This window comes from Alosa sapidissima, chromosome 7, assembly GCF_018492685.1.
Source record: "Alosa sapidissima isolate fAloSap1 chromosome 7, fAloSap1.pri, whole genome shotgun sequence".
Classification (NCBI taxonomy): Eukaryota; Metazoa; Chordata; class Actinopteri; order Clupeiformes; family Clupeidae; genus Alosa; species Alosa sapidissima.
In genome coordinates, this window is record NC_055963.1 from 5,775,211 (window position 1) to 5,792,050 (window position 16,840).

The 16,840-nt window shown below is 39.9% G+C and overlaps 1 protein-coding gene and 1 long non-coding RNA gene across 2 annotated transcripts; one reads left to right on the forward strand and one right to left on the reverse strand.

Moving 5' to 3' along the window:
• Nucleotides 1–7,277, forward strand: LOC121713959. The gene is made up of 2 exons (XM_042099070.1): nt 1–125; nt 5,627–7,277. Exon 2 carries the CDS (start codon nt 5,628–5,630, stop codon nt 6,849–6,851), a length of 1,224 nt encoding a protein of 407 aa, XP_041955004.1. The 5' UTR covers nt 1–125; nt 5,627; the 3' UTR covers nt 6,852–7,277.
• Nucleotides 7,278–14,571: 7,294 nt separating this feature from the next.
• Nucleotides 14,572–16,341, reverse strand: LOC121713988. Its single transcript, XR_006032990.1, has 4 exons — nt 16,215–16,341; nt 15,406–15,550; nt 15,247–15,292; nt 14,572–14,901 (listed from the first exon to the last, which is right to left on the reverse strand). It is a non-coding gene; the product is annotated as an uncharacterized LOC121713988 (long non-coding RNA).
• Nucleotides 16,342–16,840: the final 499 nt, after the last annotated feature.

Below are 16,840 nucleotides of genomic sequence, written 5' to 3' on the forward strand. Positions count from 1 at the left end.
TCCATGGGCTACTGAGGAGCTGTACCAAGAAATGCAATGAATGTATTCTGAGATTTCACTATTTATTACCTGACAGCTTGATGTTAAAAGCTATTCATCATCAAGACCATCATTCAAACTCTAAAGTAAGTAGGCCTAAGCCTAACTTTAGGTTTAGAGCAACAGAATGTAGTTCTTTTATCTAGGCTTCAAACTCATTATAATGCCACAATGACTTTTATGGAAAATCTCACACATTGTCAATGCAATTATGTGACTTATTGCCGGAACACTTGATATTACTACATAATATCAGGTATGGGCATGGATATCAACTCGATGGTGTTTATTGTCTCTATTTGCTTTGTCTCTCTCAGCTGAAGTCTGTTGTTTCACATCCTTGACTGTGTTAGGCAAATTCCTCTACACTGAAGTGGTAGTGTGCTGGTCAAGATTGAATAGGCTAGACTATTTCTGTTTCAGTTTCAATGTATATACAATGTTAAGGGAAATACGGCAGTATGCTTTAAATGTTTTAAAAGAAAAAAGTCTGGCAGTTTTTCACAGATCTCTATTTCTCGTCTATGTCACCGAGTAGGCCTAGGCTACTGTCGGTATGGGGAAAAAAAGAAAAAATGAAGACAATCGGTGCTACCTACTCGAGTTGATTGAGAGCATGATTTTAAAGATGTAGGCCAGTAGTTCTCAAACATTTCACAATGAGTAGGCTATCCTCAGAAGAACAGTTGGCTCCCCAACTATGGTGGATTGCCCTAATGTGGGAAATTTTTAACATTTTGGACATCTGTTGTAGGCTATATTAGGTTACAATGTGAGGGCAACACATTAAATCCACATCCAAATTTGATCACAGGACCCATACAGCTTTGGCTTTCCCATATTTTCACTGACATTCATTAGTTTGGAGAAGAGCCACACCCACTGTATCTTAGGTGTCCCACATTAGGACAATTTAGTATAGTATTTAGTATTAGTTAAAATACAATATGCAGTCTAATTGAACTAGACTACTTTTACATTGTACATAGTGTTTTGCATATTTATTTATTTTTCAAGAAAGATATGATCACATGATGTTATATATTGGAATGGTTTTCTGAGTGTGTTTAGAGGTTCCAAATGCTTGCTCCCATTTAGCTTTAGCTGATTTCGAAGCGCTGCAGCCAGGGCAGATCTCTGGTTTGATAGAATTAATTTTTGTCTGGTTTTTTGCTTACCCCAACATGGGGTGACCCTAAGGAAAATGATTTTGGAGTTAAAAAATGGCCGGATTTCCCCTTTAACTATGACACCAATCTCACCTCTCAGTTTAACTTAATCAACCTAATTTTAATTTTGACAAATTTGACATCCATAAGTCCAAATTCCAAAATAAAAAGCCTGCCCTATTTCATAGAGCTCTCCATTCACATTAAACACTATATTTCTACTATATCCTGTTGCAGTAATAAGAAGGCTGCTTGAACACTATTGTACTTTTCAAATGCTTTATGTAAATGGAGTTGTTTCTTTTTTTATTATTATTAATAATTGTATTATAAGGGCCCTATTATTATTATTATTATTATTATTATTATAAGATTTATCTTAAGATTTTTTTTGTGAATCCGGCCCCTGGCCTGTGGCAAATTGTTGCATAGAATCTAAAGGCGCTTTCATACCTATTGTGTTCCGAATCACAGGCTGAATCGATACAGTTTTTCTCCATTGTCCCCTGGGTTTGTTTGTGTTCACATGGCAGCATTTATATCGGAACAAATGATAGGCCTATAACAAACCCACGTGAGATTAAACGTTGGTCTACAAACAAACGCGTGATTAAAACTGTTCCCTGATTGGTGACATTTGACAGCTGAAGATACTATCCCGCAGTCACCTAACCCCACATTTAACGTAGGCTATTAAGAGCTTCGTGTGCGTGTGTGTGTGTGTGTGTGTGTGTGTGTGTGTGTGTGCGTGTGCGTGTCCAAGTGTAGCTTCCCACACTCTCTCCCGTTTTTGCACGTAATACCGGTAAAGTTAGCCTCCATCTCATTGAGGGTCTTTTGAAAAGGGGGACTAGAGAAATAGTAGAGCACAGGATCCAGCATACTGTTGAGATAAGTCAAGCTAATGGTGATATAAAAGGCCATGTCAAGAGACTCGATGCCTTCATAGTCAGTAAGCTGTGCATTTCTCAGCCAGATCAGGACCCGTTCGGACATCAGACATTCGCTTGAAATTCAAAACATACTGTAGGCTAACGTCAGGGGGCCTATGTGGTTTCTGTGGGTTTGAAATGTTAATTTTTGGAGAGTGGTTGGACTATCTTTAGAGGTCATTGAACATGGAGAAAAATTATGTCTCCATTTTTTTTACCTGTTTCAACTTTATTTTTCTAAAATTGTATATTTCACTGTAATTAACACCATAAATTTTGCCTAAATCACTGGCAATGTTGAATAAAGTTCACAAAACAGTAATTTTCAACAGTATGTTGAAAGCATTGTATGTCAGTATTATGATTGTATGTCAAACAATTATAGATAAGATCAGTTTCGCCAAATACATACTCCATTGCTGAAAGATAGCGAAAACATAACAGATTCACAGATGAGACCTCGAACAACATTTAATTCATTTACATATACACAACATATTAGACCTCACCTCCACAATTTCCTCATCAAAATTTACAACTAGTCTACTAGACCCAGAGCCAGTCTACGGAGAGCCTCCCCACTCTCTATTAATCCCATACAAACCGAATTTGGCTGCAGTTCACCAGAGTTCACCTAGATGGCGATCACGTTCAAAATACATGGGGTCCTATGGAGCTACATGGCTAAATTTATTGTTTTCACCTATTTAACTGAAACCCTCAGATTTTATTTTATTTAATTTGCAAAATGGATATGGATTATCAATCAAAAGTGAAATAATCCTGGAGTCATGTCCTTTCGTTTTCTTACAGGTTGGGTCGTTGTTGCCCATAACACGCTAGCATTGTGCTAATGAATGACGTCATTGACACGTTTGAAAGGCTTTTTAGAACAATTAAGTGACTTTAAAAAATACAATACTCAACCAAGTGTATTGTATTTGCCTCCCGTTTCGAATACAATATTCAAATTACTTGAAAAAAAATTATATCCTGAGAAAAGTGGATTTTGAGGGGTACAGCTCGAAAATTTGGCTTGAAAATTTGGCTTGAAAATTTGATAGGCATCAAAGACTCAGCACTCGCTTGGTTTAGATCATACCTTTCTAACCGTCAACAATTTGTACAGGTCCATAATAAACCATCTACCCAGACTATGGTAAAATATGGAGTGCCTCAAGGCTCAGTACTGGGGTCCTTGTTGTTTTTATTATTCTTATGCAGATGATACACAACTATACCTCTCCATAAAACCTGATGAATTAACCCTGTTAGCCAAACTTGACACATGTATAAAAGATATAAAGACATGGATGACGAATAATTTCCTGCTTTTGAACTCAGATAAAACAGAAGTCATGGTTTTAGGATATCCTATCCACATCACTGGCTACATAGTGATCTTCCACTGACCTCATCCACAAGTGTTAAAAACCTAGGAGTTATAATTGACCAGGACCTAGCACTAAATAATCACATAAAACAGATCACCAAAACTTCATTTTACCATTTAAGGAACATCTCAAAGATAAGGAAGTCCTTATCTTTACCAGATGCCGAAAAATTAATCCATGCAGATTATTGCAATGCTCTATACACTGGCTGTAATAATACCTGTCTAAAGAGCTTACAGCTTATACAAAATGCAACTGCTCACACACACACACAAAATATGAACATATTTCCCCTATCCTAGCATCTTTATACTGGCTGTTAAAAGTCCTTGACTTCAAAATATTACTTATATCTCTTGGTTGGTTGCCTGCATTGAAAGAGGACACCTCATGAAGATGCTCTTTTGTCTGCTTCTGACAGAAGAAGCACTTATCTATGCTGGCAGCAGCTGCTGCTGAACAAGTGTTCAAGGTCCCTCTAAATGGACGTGATGCAGTTGCAGGTGTTGCTGCAGGTTCAGAAGATGATCTACCACGTCTTTTCTGAAGACACTGAGTCCTGCCTGCTTTACATGATTTCTAGTAGCAAATCTTAGCTTGCTGCAGATGCTCACTGTTAATGGTGGATGTGTAGTAGTTCCTGTGCCAAACTGCTTTGTTCTGTTTATAAAATAACTGCACTGTAACATTGTAATCGTTGGCTGATCTGTGATCACAATCTCCATAATCTCTCATGGACAAAAACAAGAAATTTGGCATATGTCTCTAATGATGGGTCATTCACCAGTCCACACATATCTGCCACTGGATATATAGCCCAAAATCTGTTTATTTTGCTGTAGAGAATATGTGTGCCATCACCTGACTGACAGAAAGACACACCTCTGAATATAACCTAGACTGTGCCACCATGAACTATGAAAATGTGCTTGCTCAAATGTAGAAGGTCACTAATATCACCAACCATGAAGAACAGAGCACTGTGTGCTTCAGGTTATTCGGTATTCTACATTCTATAACTGCCAGCTATCAACAGCCAACTGTCACTGCTAGTGTCTCTCTTTCTCTTTCTCTCTCTTACACACACACACACACACACACTCACCTGTTTGTCTATCTGATCTTATTACCCTTTCTTTTCTTCACACTTACGGAAGGCCCTTGCAGACTTCAGCTGGTACTAGCTATGTAAAAGTCTATTAAACTTGATTTAACAGAGATCTCTGCACTTTGTGCTCTGAATGGGTGTAGACAAGAACTGGCAGAGCAGGCTAGGCCTACACTCAAGCACACTAATAGGCATGAATTGATAGTATTGATATTGAAGTATTATTTTTTTAAGCGGACAATTTTAAGCATTTTAGGCACAATTTCTTGTTAAAGAGATCAATCATCAGCCTAAAAATGTTTTATAATGTTGTATTGTTTATGTGGTCCACTTTTGCATACTACCTTGTAGAATATCTTTGCTTTTTGGCACCAAACCCTATGCTATAATCCCAGCAATGTGAGGTAAAACACCAAATTTGACCTTTTCTGAATTTGACCTTTGATTTGGGTCCTTTAAAACCTTAAAAAAAATGGAGACATGTTTTTTTGGTACTCTTAAGAACCCCTAGAACAAAGATATAATACTCTCCAAAAAGTAACATGCGAATCCCACAAGCCCCCAAATTAGACACATACAGTGTAGCCCCCCCTACTACTAGCTAGATAGCCTATATACTGTAGCTCTGTTCAAAGTGGAATAAACTTGTAGCCTAACGTGTAGGCCTACAAAAATGTAAGCACCAGCGAGTTGTTCCGCTACAACGGGCTGATTGTTTTCTCACTGCAAACGAACCGCTCTAGAGTTTGATTGAAAACGAGCCGAGACCACCTCCTTCAAGCGGTCTCGGTCCGTTTGTTTTGTACCGAAAAAGAGTACGATTGCTGCTTCCACATAATCGAACCGATATTTGAGGGAAACGCTCCACGTTTTGATTCAAATAGCCAGGTGTGAAAGCGCTCTAAAACAGATATGACCAGTATCACTAGTATTAAGGAATGTAAATAAATAATAATGAACTGAAACTGGGTTGTTTTATTTCAGGATGGATGTGTCCTCAAATGGGGAAGTTGGAACTCGGTTGGAACTCGATGCTTTGGACAGTCCTCCTTCACCCCCTGAGCTGAGAGATAAAGATAGCTTTCATGTCTTTATCAGCTACAGCAGCTGTGATTCACAATGGACCCAAAGCCTCATCACCTGGCTGGAATCATCTCAGTGTGGTCTACTGACCTGCTATCATGAGAGAGACTTTGTTCCAGGCTGCAGCATCCTGGACAACATGACAAATTGCATTCAGAAAAGTCAGAAAGTGCTCCTTGTCCTCAGTCAGGACTTTGTGAGGAGTCGCTGGTGTCTGCTGGAGGCCAACCTGTCCCTGTTTCGAGACTGTCTGGAGTGCAAGCCTTTGGTTCCAGTGCTACTGGAACCTGACATCACCATCCCTATCTACCTATGCCACATAACATACCTGGACGCCAAAGACCCAGAGTTCCACAGTAAACTGTTAAAAGTACTCTGCACCCCCAATAACCAGCTGCAAGGTTCCAGTGTGGTGCCTTTCCAGCCACCCTCGGTCTACAATGGCAAAGCTCTGCCGCCTCTCACATCTGTGAATGAGGAGGGCCTTCACAGGTGGGAGGCAGGTGTGTTCAGTGACCAAGGAGTCCCAGAGCAGCTGCGCTTAGTGGTGCAGAATGAGGAGAGGTACATTGCAGCTATCAGGATGGTTAACAGTGTCTCTCAAACAAAGGTCTGGGTCCGGTCTTTGGGCTTCAGGCTATTGTTATATTTTATTGGAATAGCATTTATTTTATGTTTAGGCTTCCCAATAGCTATTTGTATTGGAGAATATGGTCCATCAGCAGCAATTTACATTTCCGCTCAATTGGCTTTTATCTATAGACTTTGTTTGTTGCACATAGACAGTGATAAGTATTTAACGCATGAAATGCAGAAGTGCACTGGCCAAGCTAATGTTGCTCTTTCTGATGAGAAGATTCTAATAGGCTGTCAGTCACGAACCAAACTGTACCTCGTGTATGTATCTTTGGATGGATGCAAGCTCATGTTCAATGAGACTTATCAGTCAGCCCTTGCTGAGGAGATGTTCCAAAGGGCCTTGCTCCACTTCTCTTCAGGATATGCCTGCTGTTTAGGCAAAAGGCACTTCCCCTTCGACATTTCCAGCTCAAATGGCCACTTGGAAGGTGGCGTGTGCTTCTGTCAGTATGTCTCTCAACAGCTGAAGAACGACAAGTGGTCATAGGATTCCAACTACGCTTAAAGGAATTCTGTGACATCCTCTTGCAAGACCTGTGGATGTCAGACCAAATGGCTGCTTTGATGCATTGCACTGTTAATATAATATATTTCTAGCTTGATTGATTCAGCCCTTGCTTTGCTGCACACACTAGGGTTGTGATACATTTATAAAACTTTTGTCACTTGTACCTGGAGCTCATTGCATGGGAGGCCCATCAAGAAGTCATGTGAAATTGACCTCACCTCGCTGAACCAGAAATGGATGCAAAACACTTTTCCAGCTGGGAAAAAGGCTGAGTGAAAATCCTCAGTAAGTGGCACACAATGGAGCTAAATGGACAAAGGATTTATCTAATCATGTCTCTGGTGTTTCTCTTTCCAGAAAATACAAAGCTCATTAAAATGATTTAGAAAGGGAGCAAAGGGATTCAGTGATGGAAGGTATATATATATATATATATATGTAAGCAGGTTCGGTCGACCAACGTGAGACAATAAAGAGTCAAGTGTCAAAAATGTTTACAATTTATTTGAAACCAAGCTCATGGGAGAAGGAAGGAGGAGTCAGAGGTTGCCACCCACCACTGGGACCTTGAATAAATAAGATACACCAGATCAGTCACAAGGAATAAATAAACCTCACGTGGAGAGTGCACAACTGCAATAAAGTTCAAAGTGCATAAATATTTTAGGTTCACGCATTACACCACTACAAACACTACACACTAAATTCATACATAGCACTCAATGCCTACTGATAGCTACCCACGCATCAAATGTCACACAAAGGCCCAGTAGTAGGTGTACACACAGTGGCTACAGCCTGCAGTCCCCAGTCCTGGTAAAGTTCATTAATATTAACATTAACATTAAAACCATTTAGAATACATCATTACTTTATTAAGTTTACACTAATTAAAAAGGCAAAGGCCACAACAAACCACCATGCAGCAGGGACTACACTACTGGACCTCGGGCTGAGCCACTTGGGGAAGGCAGAAGGTGTGTAGCACAGGTCGGCCGCCCTAGCACGGACAAACAAACAGAACTAACACAAAGCAAACAAGATGAAAACACACACAAAATAACCTATAGAAGGAGGCCAGGGCTTAAGGCCTTTCTGGCTCAATGCTGGCACTCAATTAACCACTACAAATAGCTCTTCTTAAAGCAAACCACTCTATATCTACAACAAAATCAAATAAGGCAATACCAAACACAAAAGCACATAAATAACTCAAAACGAACAAAAGAATCAAACTGCACACCATCCACCTTACCCACTGCTGACACAAAGGAGACCAAAAAGAGGGGCCGGGCCCTCAACAGGCCCGCGCTTTTGCCTCGAACGTCGACTACTAGGCTGCAGCCTTCCAGGCCGCGGTCCATCCCTCCAATGAGCGTCGTCAAAACAGTAAACGTCATCGACAGCGCCACAGTTTGAGGTTGGAGGCTGTAAAAGCCGGCGTCTTTGGAGCTAACAGTGCTAAAAGCAAGGATTTGACAATAAAAGAGTTACACATGTACACCGATGTTTGGTATTAATGTATAACAGTGCTAAAAGCAAGGATTTGACAATAAAAGAGTTACACATGTACACCGATGTTTGGTATTAATGTATCTTAAAACCTATAGCCTACTAGATCAATGGAAATGGGCCTGTGTTGCGCTGTATCAATGTTACGTTATATCCTCAGAAACAGACGATAAAAAAAACGTAATTTCATGGATGTTTATGTGTCTGATTGGTGGGCAGTTGTTTATTCGATGCTAATTGGATGTGATAATGATGTCGTATCTTTCTTGTCACTCAATCTGTAAAATTGTCACTCTGAGGTAAATTGCAGGAACGGGACACCCAGATCAATGCAGTGATTAATTTGACCATCATTCAATGTCAATGTAGCCTAAACAAGTGCAGACATTACCTGTATGTTACTTACCTATGTGTTGATATTGTGTGGCCCATGGGTTCATCTTTGATCAATATTAAGGCTAAATAAATAACTGTGGAACTGGGATTGGCGAAGAAACTTGATTGTTTGGCTATTCCTAATGGAAATTCTTCTTTGAAATGCAGCACAAGCTAGTGGACAATGGCTAGACTAGGTTATGAAGTAATGGTCTACATTATGTACCGGTAGGCTGTGTAAGTGTTTATGTGCACAGCAAGACACTTATTGGCTATTCTTCAAATGTCTTAAAGATATTACACTAAGCACTTTCACTCACAGAAAAAAGATCAGATGGTCCAAAATGAACAAACTTTATTGGAGATACAGTAAGACACTAACATATCAAAAAGGCAGAGGTGTGTTTGTAAATTTACATTTCTTACCCTAGTGAGGATTCAAGGATGTTTACAGTCACTTACATGCTTAGAAATACAATAACTTATGTTTATGGGTTGTTATCAGATGTTATTTTTCCCAAACTGATGTATGTGTAATGGCGTGGGCTCGTTCACACCATCACATAATGGGGGAAGAAAGACAGTTGTAAAAATAGTAATTTATTAAGAAAAAGTGCAATCTAGCCAGGTCAATAATATGTATCTAGGTATGTTGGTGAAGTGTTGTGCCTGTATTGATGTAGTGAGCGTCAAGTAGATCAGTGTCGGAATGTTAGCTGTGAAGGAAGAAAATCATAAGAATCATTAAGATAAGAGTGAGATACAGAATGATGATGTGTCTGTGATACATGAATGAAGAGTGTGTCTGTGAATGAAGTAAGTTGGATAGTGACTGTTTAAAAGAAAACAGTGCCCACCTATGCAAAGTCCTGTAATGTATTTACATTGCATTGAAACGCATTGTGTGGCAAAGATCAGAAAAGAAGAGTGGGTGCACTCGAAGCCTATCTGGTCTGTTGTCTATTTATAGGCAACAGGACACACAGGAGAGCAGGATTGTGCCTGCTTAAATGAGTTAACATCTTTTTAGATTGAACTGTGTCTAGCTGTGTCCTGCTTGTGGGTCATGTCTAGAAACTGGCCAAAAAAGAAACAGCAGACACTGAGTCCCTCCTTAAGGAACGCTGTACAGATATGACTCACACCATATACACTTACATGTTTAATTGCACCTCTGACCTTGAGCATAAGACTGCAGCTGTTGCAATAAATGGAAAGGACTGTCAGTTAAAGGAAGGTAGCACCCTGATTACGCATGATATATTTACATATTTGGTATTGCTGGATTCAGCACAACCTTTCTAACAAAATGGATTTGCATCATTAAATACTCACAAGCTGTTGTGTATATGTGTGTGTGTTGGGAATTGTGAAGAACTGACATATATACCTGATACATGGCCAGGGGCAGCCGTGGCTTACTGGTTAGTGCTTCGGACTTGTAACCGGAGGGTTGCCGGTTCAAACCCTGACCAGTAGGCACGGCTGAAGTGCCCTTGAGCAAAGCACCTAACCCCTCACTGCTCCCCGAGTGCCGCTGTTGCAGCAGGCAGCTCACTGCGCTGGGATTAGTGTGTTTCACCTCACTGTGTGTTCACAGCTGTGCTGAGTGCGTTTCACTAATTCACGGATTGGGATAAATGCAGAAACCAAATTTCCCTCAAGGGATCAAAAGAGTATACTTATACTATACATGAACTCTTCCCATGTCAAAAACAGACAGTATGTTACCATGTTATTTTCACCGCTGTTTGTTTCTTTCATTGACAAACTGTAGGTCTACACTTTTTTTCCAGTAATGGAGGCCAGCTGGATTGAAGCTTTGGAGCAGTCTCTACGAAAAGAGACAAATCCCCATGTTAAGAGAACAATTGTCGTGGTGAGAGACAAGAGTAAGGATGCTTTTATGGCATCCCACCTTCAATCCTTGGAAGAAAATGGCCTTGGAAATTTTACAAGCCTGAAAAAAAGACAGCCTGATCAATTTCAGTGGAGATGTGAGAGAGCTAGTCACTGCAAAGGGAAATCTTCCGGAGACCCACAAAAAACAAGAGCCAATAGCTGTGGGGCTTATGTGTCTTTCACATTTGTAAGCAACAACTGTTGCAATGGGTGTATTATCCGTCTAATGAGTGAGCATTCGGCACACGATTCGACCAATTCATTGGAGAGCAGTGTGAATCGTATTGACCCTGATGTGATTAACTACATCCACACACTAATTCAACAGGGCCAATCAAATGCAGAGGTCCTCCTCCACTGCAAAGAATGGGCCGACATGTACATGAACTCTTCCCGTGTCAAGGACAGGCGTTACCACGTCACTCCAAATGATGTCATAACCATCCGGAAGAGTTACAATGCACACTGTCGCATGGACTCAAATGACTCTGTGAGTGTGGATCATTTAGTGAAATCAACACTGAAAAATGATATACTGCACTACCAGCCTCTGTCCCACTCTGAAAATCAGCCGTTGGTTATTGTGTATAGCACGCCATGGCAGAGAGAACAACTGAGGAAACATGGCTCAGAGATGATCTACTTGGATGCAACATATAAAGGCATAACACAATATGGATTTGCATTTTATGCAGTCATAATTTAATCTCAACAAGGACGTGGCGCTCCAGTGGCCTTCTTCATTTTAAGCGAGGAATCCACCGAGAACATCTGTCTATGCCTTAAGAAGTTGCAAGAGGCAGTCAGTCCCTATCAACCAAGGTATTGAAATTTTACATTACATGTAGTGTACTCTGATTTAAAAATGTTGTCTCACCCTTGTCTCAATATTGACCTGCTTTCATATTGGCTCCCTTACTAGGCTAGGCCTTAAACCAGTCCTATTTGGTTTGTCAGTATAAAAGGAGTAAATATTGATGTTTTTTGACAAGGACTGCCACCCTGGAAATAGAAAATAAATAACAGCGTTGGATTATGTTCTGTCTGATCTACACACTGCACTTTCACCTTTAAAATTCCCATCAGTACAACCACTTCTGCAGAATAGCTTTCTGCCTTTGAGCACCCCTATCCACTTCCATTTTTATATGAACATCTTACCATTACCATGCATGTCCATGGGTGTGGTTAATTCAGCTGTGTAATGCCTGGTCTGTGTAGTACCTGGTCCCTCGATCTGTCTCTCGATCAGCTATCAGCTATAAGGCATTTCTCCAGGCTGCACACTATCTGCTGACACCTCCACCCCGCTGATTACATCTTTGGTTGATTTCTGGTCGTATTTCCTTGAGAACTGGGGACATTCATATTTCAACAGTCAATATCATTAAAAGAACTTATGTTTTAGCATCAAAAATTGGGGGACAAAGTGGGTTCAGATTCACTCACACCCTTACGCTTCCCCTGCTTCTTACATCAATTCTGTGTCTTGTCTTGGAAATAGGTGTGTCATGGTAGACAGGGATCTAAAGGAGATCAATGCAATAAGGAAAGCTTTTCCACACACTAGAGTTTTACTTTGCTGGTTCCATGTTCTTCAGGTAACAATCTCTCTCTCCACTAAATAAATATCAGTTTCTCTTTTTGGTGATTTGTTATCTAAGTATATTTTTTTGTTTGTGATCTATCCACATAGGCAGTCCATCGCTGGCTGCAACGTCAAGATGAATGCAAAAAACATCCAGCAGTGAAAAATGAGGTCATTAGGGTAATGATTGCCCTCAAACAGTGTGCAACAGTGAGTTACAAACACTTGTTTATTTGTCAATTGTTTATTTGCTAGTGTTCGACTTTCTTCTTGTTGAACTTATGTGGAAATGTATTGTGGTTTTATAGGAGACAGACTTCAAAGACATGTCACACCGAGTACTACACAGTGTGGATGAACTCACAGGCACCTCAAACATCTCAAACTACCTGAAAATGCAGTGGTTTCAATATTCTGCAATGTGGGCCAATTTTGGAAGGAGGGTGTTCCATCAAAATAGTGAAACCAACAACTTGGCAGAGAGGTTTGGATTATGTTTACATTCAACTAAATTGATTATCAACTCTGTGGTGCATTACACATGCAGGTTACAAAACCCTAAACAAAAAAGACACAATGGTTCAGGCGCGTGGGAACCTATTTTTGACCAGGGGTGCTGAATACGATTCCGACGATTTCTCCCCTCCTGGACATGTTTCGGATTTTGACTGCTAAATACATAATTTTAGTGCGGTGTGCGGGTGATAGAGAGAACTTTTAGGGATCAATAAAGTATATCTATCTATCTATCTATCTATCTACGTCCTGGGCAGCCACAAATTCCAATGTTCCGCGACAGCACTCCGACTCCACTGCGCCCACAGAAGCGCACTTGACATCATTAGCCTATTTCAGTGTAGCTAAGGAAAATTACTTTTCTGATCGTCAAAACCACACCAGCGATGTTTGGCTTTAAGGCTAATAATCAGGCTGCAATGATCTCGCAAATAATTCCTGAATAGCCTAAAGTGTGTCGTCTCCACAGCAAGAATGTGTCCTAATAGTTTCTATCTGCGACTAGTGAAATGATTTCACTAGCTATAATTTATTAATTTTGCAAAACTGTACAACACAATTAAAGTTTCTTTCAGCTTATCCATGCTTTTTTGAACGTGTAAATCGCATAGAATATGTAGGCCTATATCAATCGTAGGCCTACACACTATCGCTATCACCAGAGACCGTTTACAGATTAGACATTCTCTGGCTATTACATAGCTGAAACCACGCCTACGGTTCTTACAGTAACTAACTCACGTTTACGTTGATCTCTATAACTGTTAATTTTTAGTAGCCTATATTCCAACCAATCCATAACCATTTTTTGCTATTTGACTCATCATTTCACATACAAAAATATAAATAATGACAGACAGCTAATTAGTAATTATTTAAAAATATAGGCTATATAACAATTTTTTTAAATCTATCTCCTGCCAGCAGGGGGTGCTGCAGCACCCTCAGCACCCCCCTTCCCGCGCCCTTGCAATGGTTCACCTGGCACAATGGCTTCACACCTACAGTAGTTATCAATTCAAAATCTGCAATTGCTTGGCATGCCCCTCATGCTCCATATGGATCCATCCTATGGATCTGTTGTTGTAAAGATTCTTTTTCAGCATGAAATACCAGTTTCTGCAAGGTTATGCAAACAGACGTGTGGATGAACTACTTCAACTTCTCAATGAGAAGGTGGTGACCTACTACAGGTTGGTTTGCAAGCTTAATGTCAAAACCTGTCGTGTATTGCATGTTGCTTTTGGAATTGCTTATAGTGGGGCAGCATAATCTTTAGGGAATCTCTTCCTTAGTGCGTATACCAAATTTCATGCTTTTATCACAAAGTGATTGATTTTCACACCTAACCGCTCTAATATTGCTCATTTTCTTTTAAATATCTTATGTCTTTAAGCTACCTTGATGAACTTCACCAAGCTGGCCGGATACCACAATCCAAAAAAGAGAATGTAGCTGAGCTGGTGTTAAGGATGATAAGCAAAGGCTTACATGAAAAAGTGGTATATCAGTCTAATGGTCAACTGTCAGTGCCTTCTGAATCAGATGATGGAAAATCTTACAGTGTTGACCTCATCACAATGCAGTGTGAATGCTATTGGGCTGAAAGGGGAAATCTGTGCAAGCATATTACATTGGGAAAGCATGTGTGTGAAAAGATGGGAGTGGACATAGATGAGAGCAGAAGAGGAGTGGCACACATTCTGATAGAACACGGCAGTTATGAGCGTGATTGTAATTACTTGATTGTTCACCACAGACAGTGTTTTGGAGTTGTAAAACTCACAAACAAAACAGTGCACTTGCCTTGCTAGCAGCCTTAAAGAAATGTGTGTGTGCCAAAAGGTTTCAGAGCTCCTCGCTCTGGAGGACTGTCCACAGGATATCTCTCAGTCTGATGAAGGGGTGTCATCGGTCATCTGTCAGTCATCAGGCAGCCAGTCATCTGGAAATGACTCAAACCAAGATCATCCAGCACAATGCAAAACTGTGAGACAGATGTTAGGAGAGTTGTACAGCTGGTGCGAGACCATTGATTACCGTGAAACGCCAGATTTACTGTCTGCAGTACAGAGAGTTCACCAGATTGCTTTTGGACGGTATGTTAGCAAATCACAAAAAAGAAAGATCCAAAAGCTGCAGAAGTACAGGATGAGAGCCAATGAAACAAAGAAAACCACACAAAATATGTACTCATACACACTGAAAAAAGGCTTTACATGTGCAATACATTCACATAGGCCAGATTCACAGTTCAAAATTACTTCTTCACAAAGAATAATAAGAGATGGGAAACGTCTAAACTTTGGAGGAGCATCTAAACGTAAGAAATAAAGGCATGCACATAGCCAGAGTTAAGTGCATTTTCAACAATATTTTAATGGTTTCACTTACATATGAAATTTTAGATTTTTCAAGCATATTCATGCATGTTTGAAGTTACATGTTGCATGCTTCAATAATAATTTGAAAAATACATACAGTTATTGCATTATTGTGGTGTGCTCACTGTATGTCTCAGAGCTGCCTAAAAAAAAAACAAGTGTGCATAAACAAATGTGTTATGTTCATAGAGAAGGGTATGTACAAAGCATTGAAACACTATACAGAAATTCAAATAGAAATAGAGATGATTCCAACCTTTAAGTGCTTCAGTTTGTGCATCAGCACATGCCATGAACAGGCCTTGGAATACGTCCAACAGCTTGCAACCAAGGCCATGGTGGCCATATCCCACAATCCAGCTTCCTCTTTAATGCTGCTTGTTAGGGTTTTCAGCATGTCCCTTCAAGATATCAATGCAAAACTATTTCACTGGAATGTACGTCATAAAGTTATTTATCAAACTCACTTCCATGCCTCACTCATTTATTCTCATCTGCCATTTCATAGTATTACTCAACTTTATTTATTGGCATTACATTTCAGGTTTCTCAAGCACCCTATGTTTCTGTGTGGCTGTGTATGTGTTTGTGGTGGGGGATATGTGTATATCTCAATGGGACATAATGTAATATAAAGCCAATTCCGAAAAAATTGGGACGTTTAGGTAAAATGTAAGAACAAAAAACTGTTGCTTTCAAATTAGATGCTGACAACAAAGGTTGGGACAGGGCCAAAACAGTTAAATAATACCAAAAATAACACAAGGAACAATATTTCAAGAGGAGTCTTCATACTTGTCTTGGAACTCAGTTTCAAAAGGCTGTTTGTTGCTGGCCTCAAATTTGAAAATGAACGTAAATATCCTAAATAGCAACAACAAAAAAAAGTTTCAACAACTTCTATGTGATTACAAAAGCTGGACTATTCTCAAACAAACACTTGGACCACTTTGCAACAAATATGTTGTTTATAGTATTTATTTCTTCTTTACAGTTCACACAACTTTTTCGGAATTGTTTATACTTTTCACTACTGCTTTTATTTTTTTAAAAGTTGACACTTACTTGAACTGTGCAAGTTGACCTAGGGCCACATCTTTTTCTTGCACCCCCTTCAGTAGCTTGACCTTGTTAAAAGGTACCTGTGTGGCGACCAGCTGCCCGAAGCTCTTGCCCATGTCTGCTGCCTCTCCTTCCAGAAAAAAAAGTTAAATTGTGCTTTGTTAGATGAATCAAGGGTCCCTTCATAAAACGTATGTATATAGATCTACATACACCCTTACAAAGTACCAGTCTTATGCAAGTTCACACTTCACAAAAAAAAACATAGTCCAGTATTTCTTTTGAAATTGAAATGAAGTTGTATGGACTGGACTATGTTTTTTTTTTTTTTTTTAAACGGCGACGAAATTGTGAATTTCCAGAGCACACTTGGCAATCGACTCCTACGGACTTTCCCCTAAAGATGGCAGCAAAGATGGCAACATTTCCGGAAAGGTACTGGCTTGATGAAATTCATTCTGGACTCTATCCGACCACATAAAGACCTCGGGATACTTCGGTTTGGCTTTAGGGACCCTCTACTCACTACCACGTAAGTGTAATGTTGTTTGGAACTGTAGAAGAGGTATGAAAATAGCGTTTTGTAGCGGCGAAATAATAGCCTATGCCCTTCTCACTTCCACGCTAAC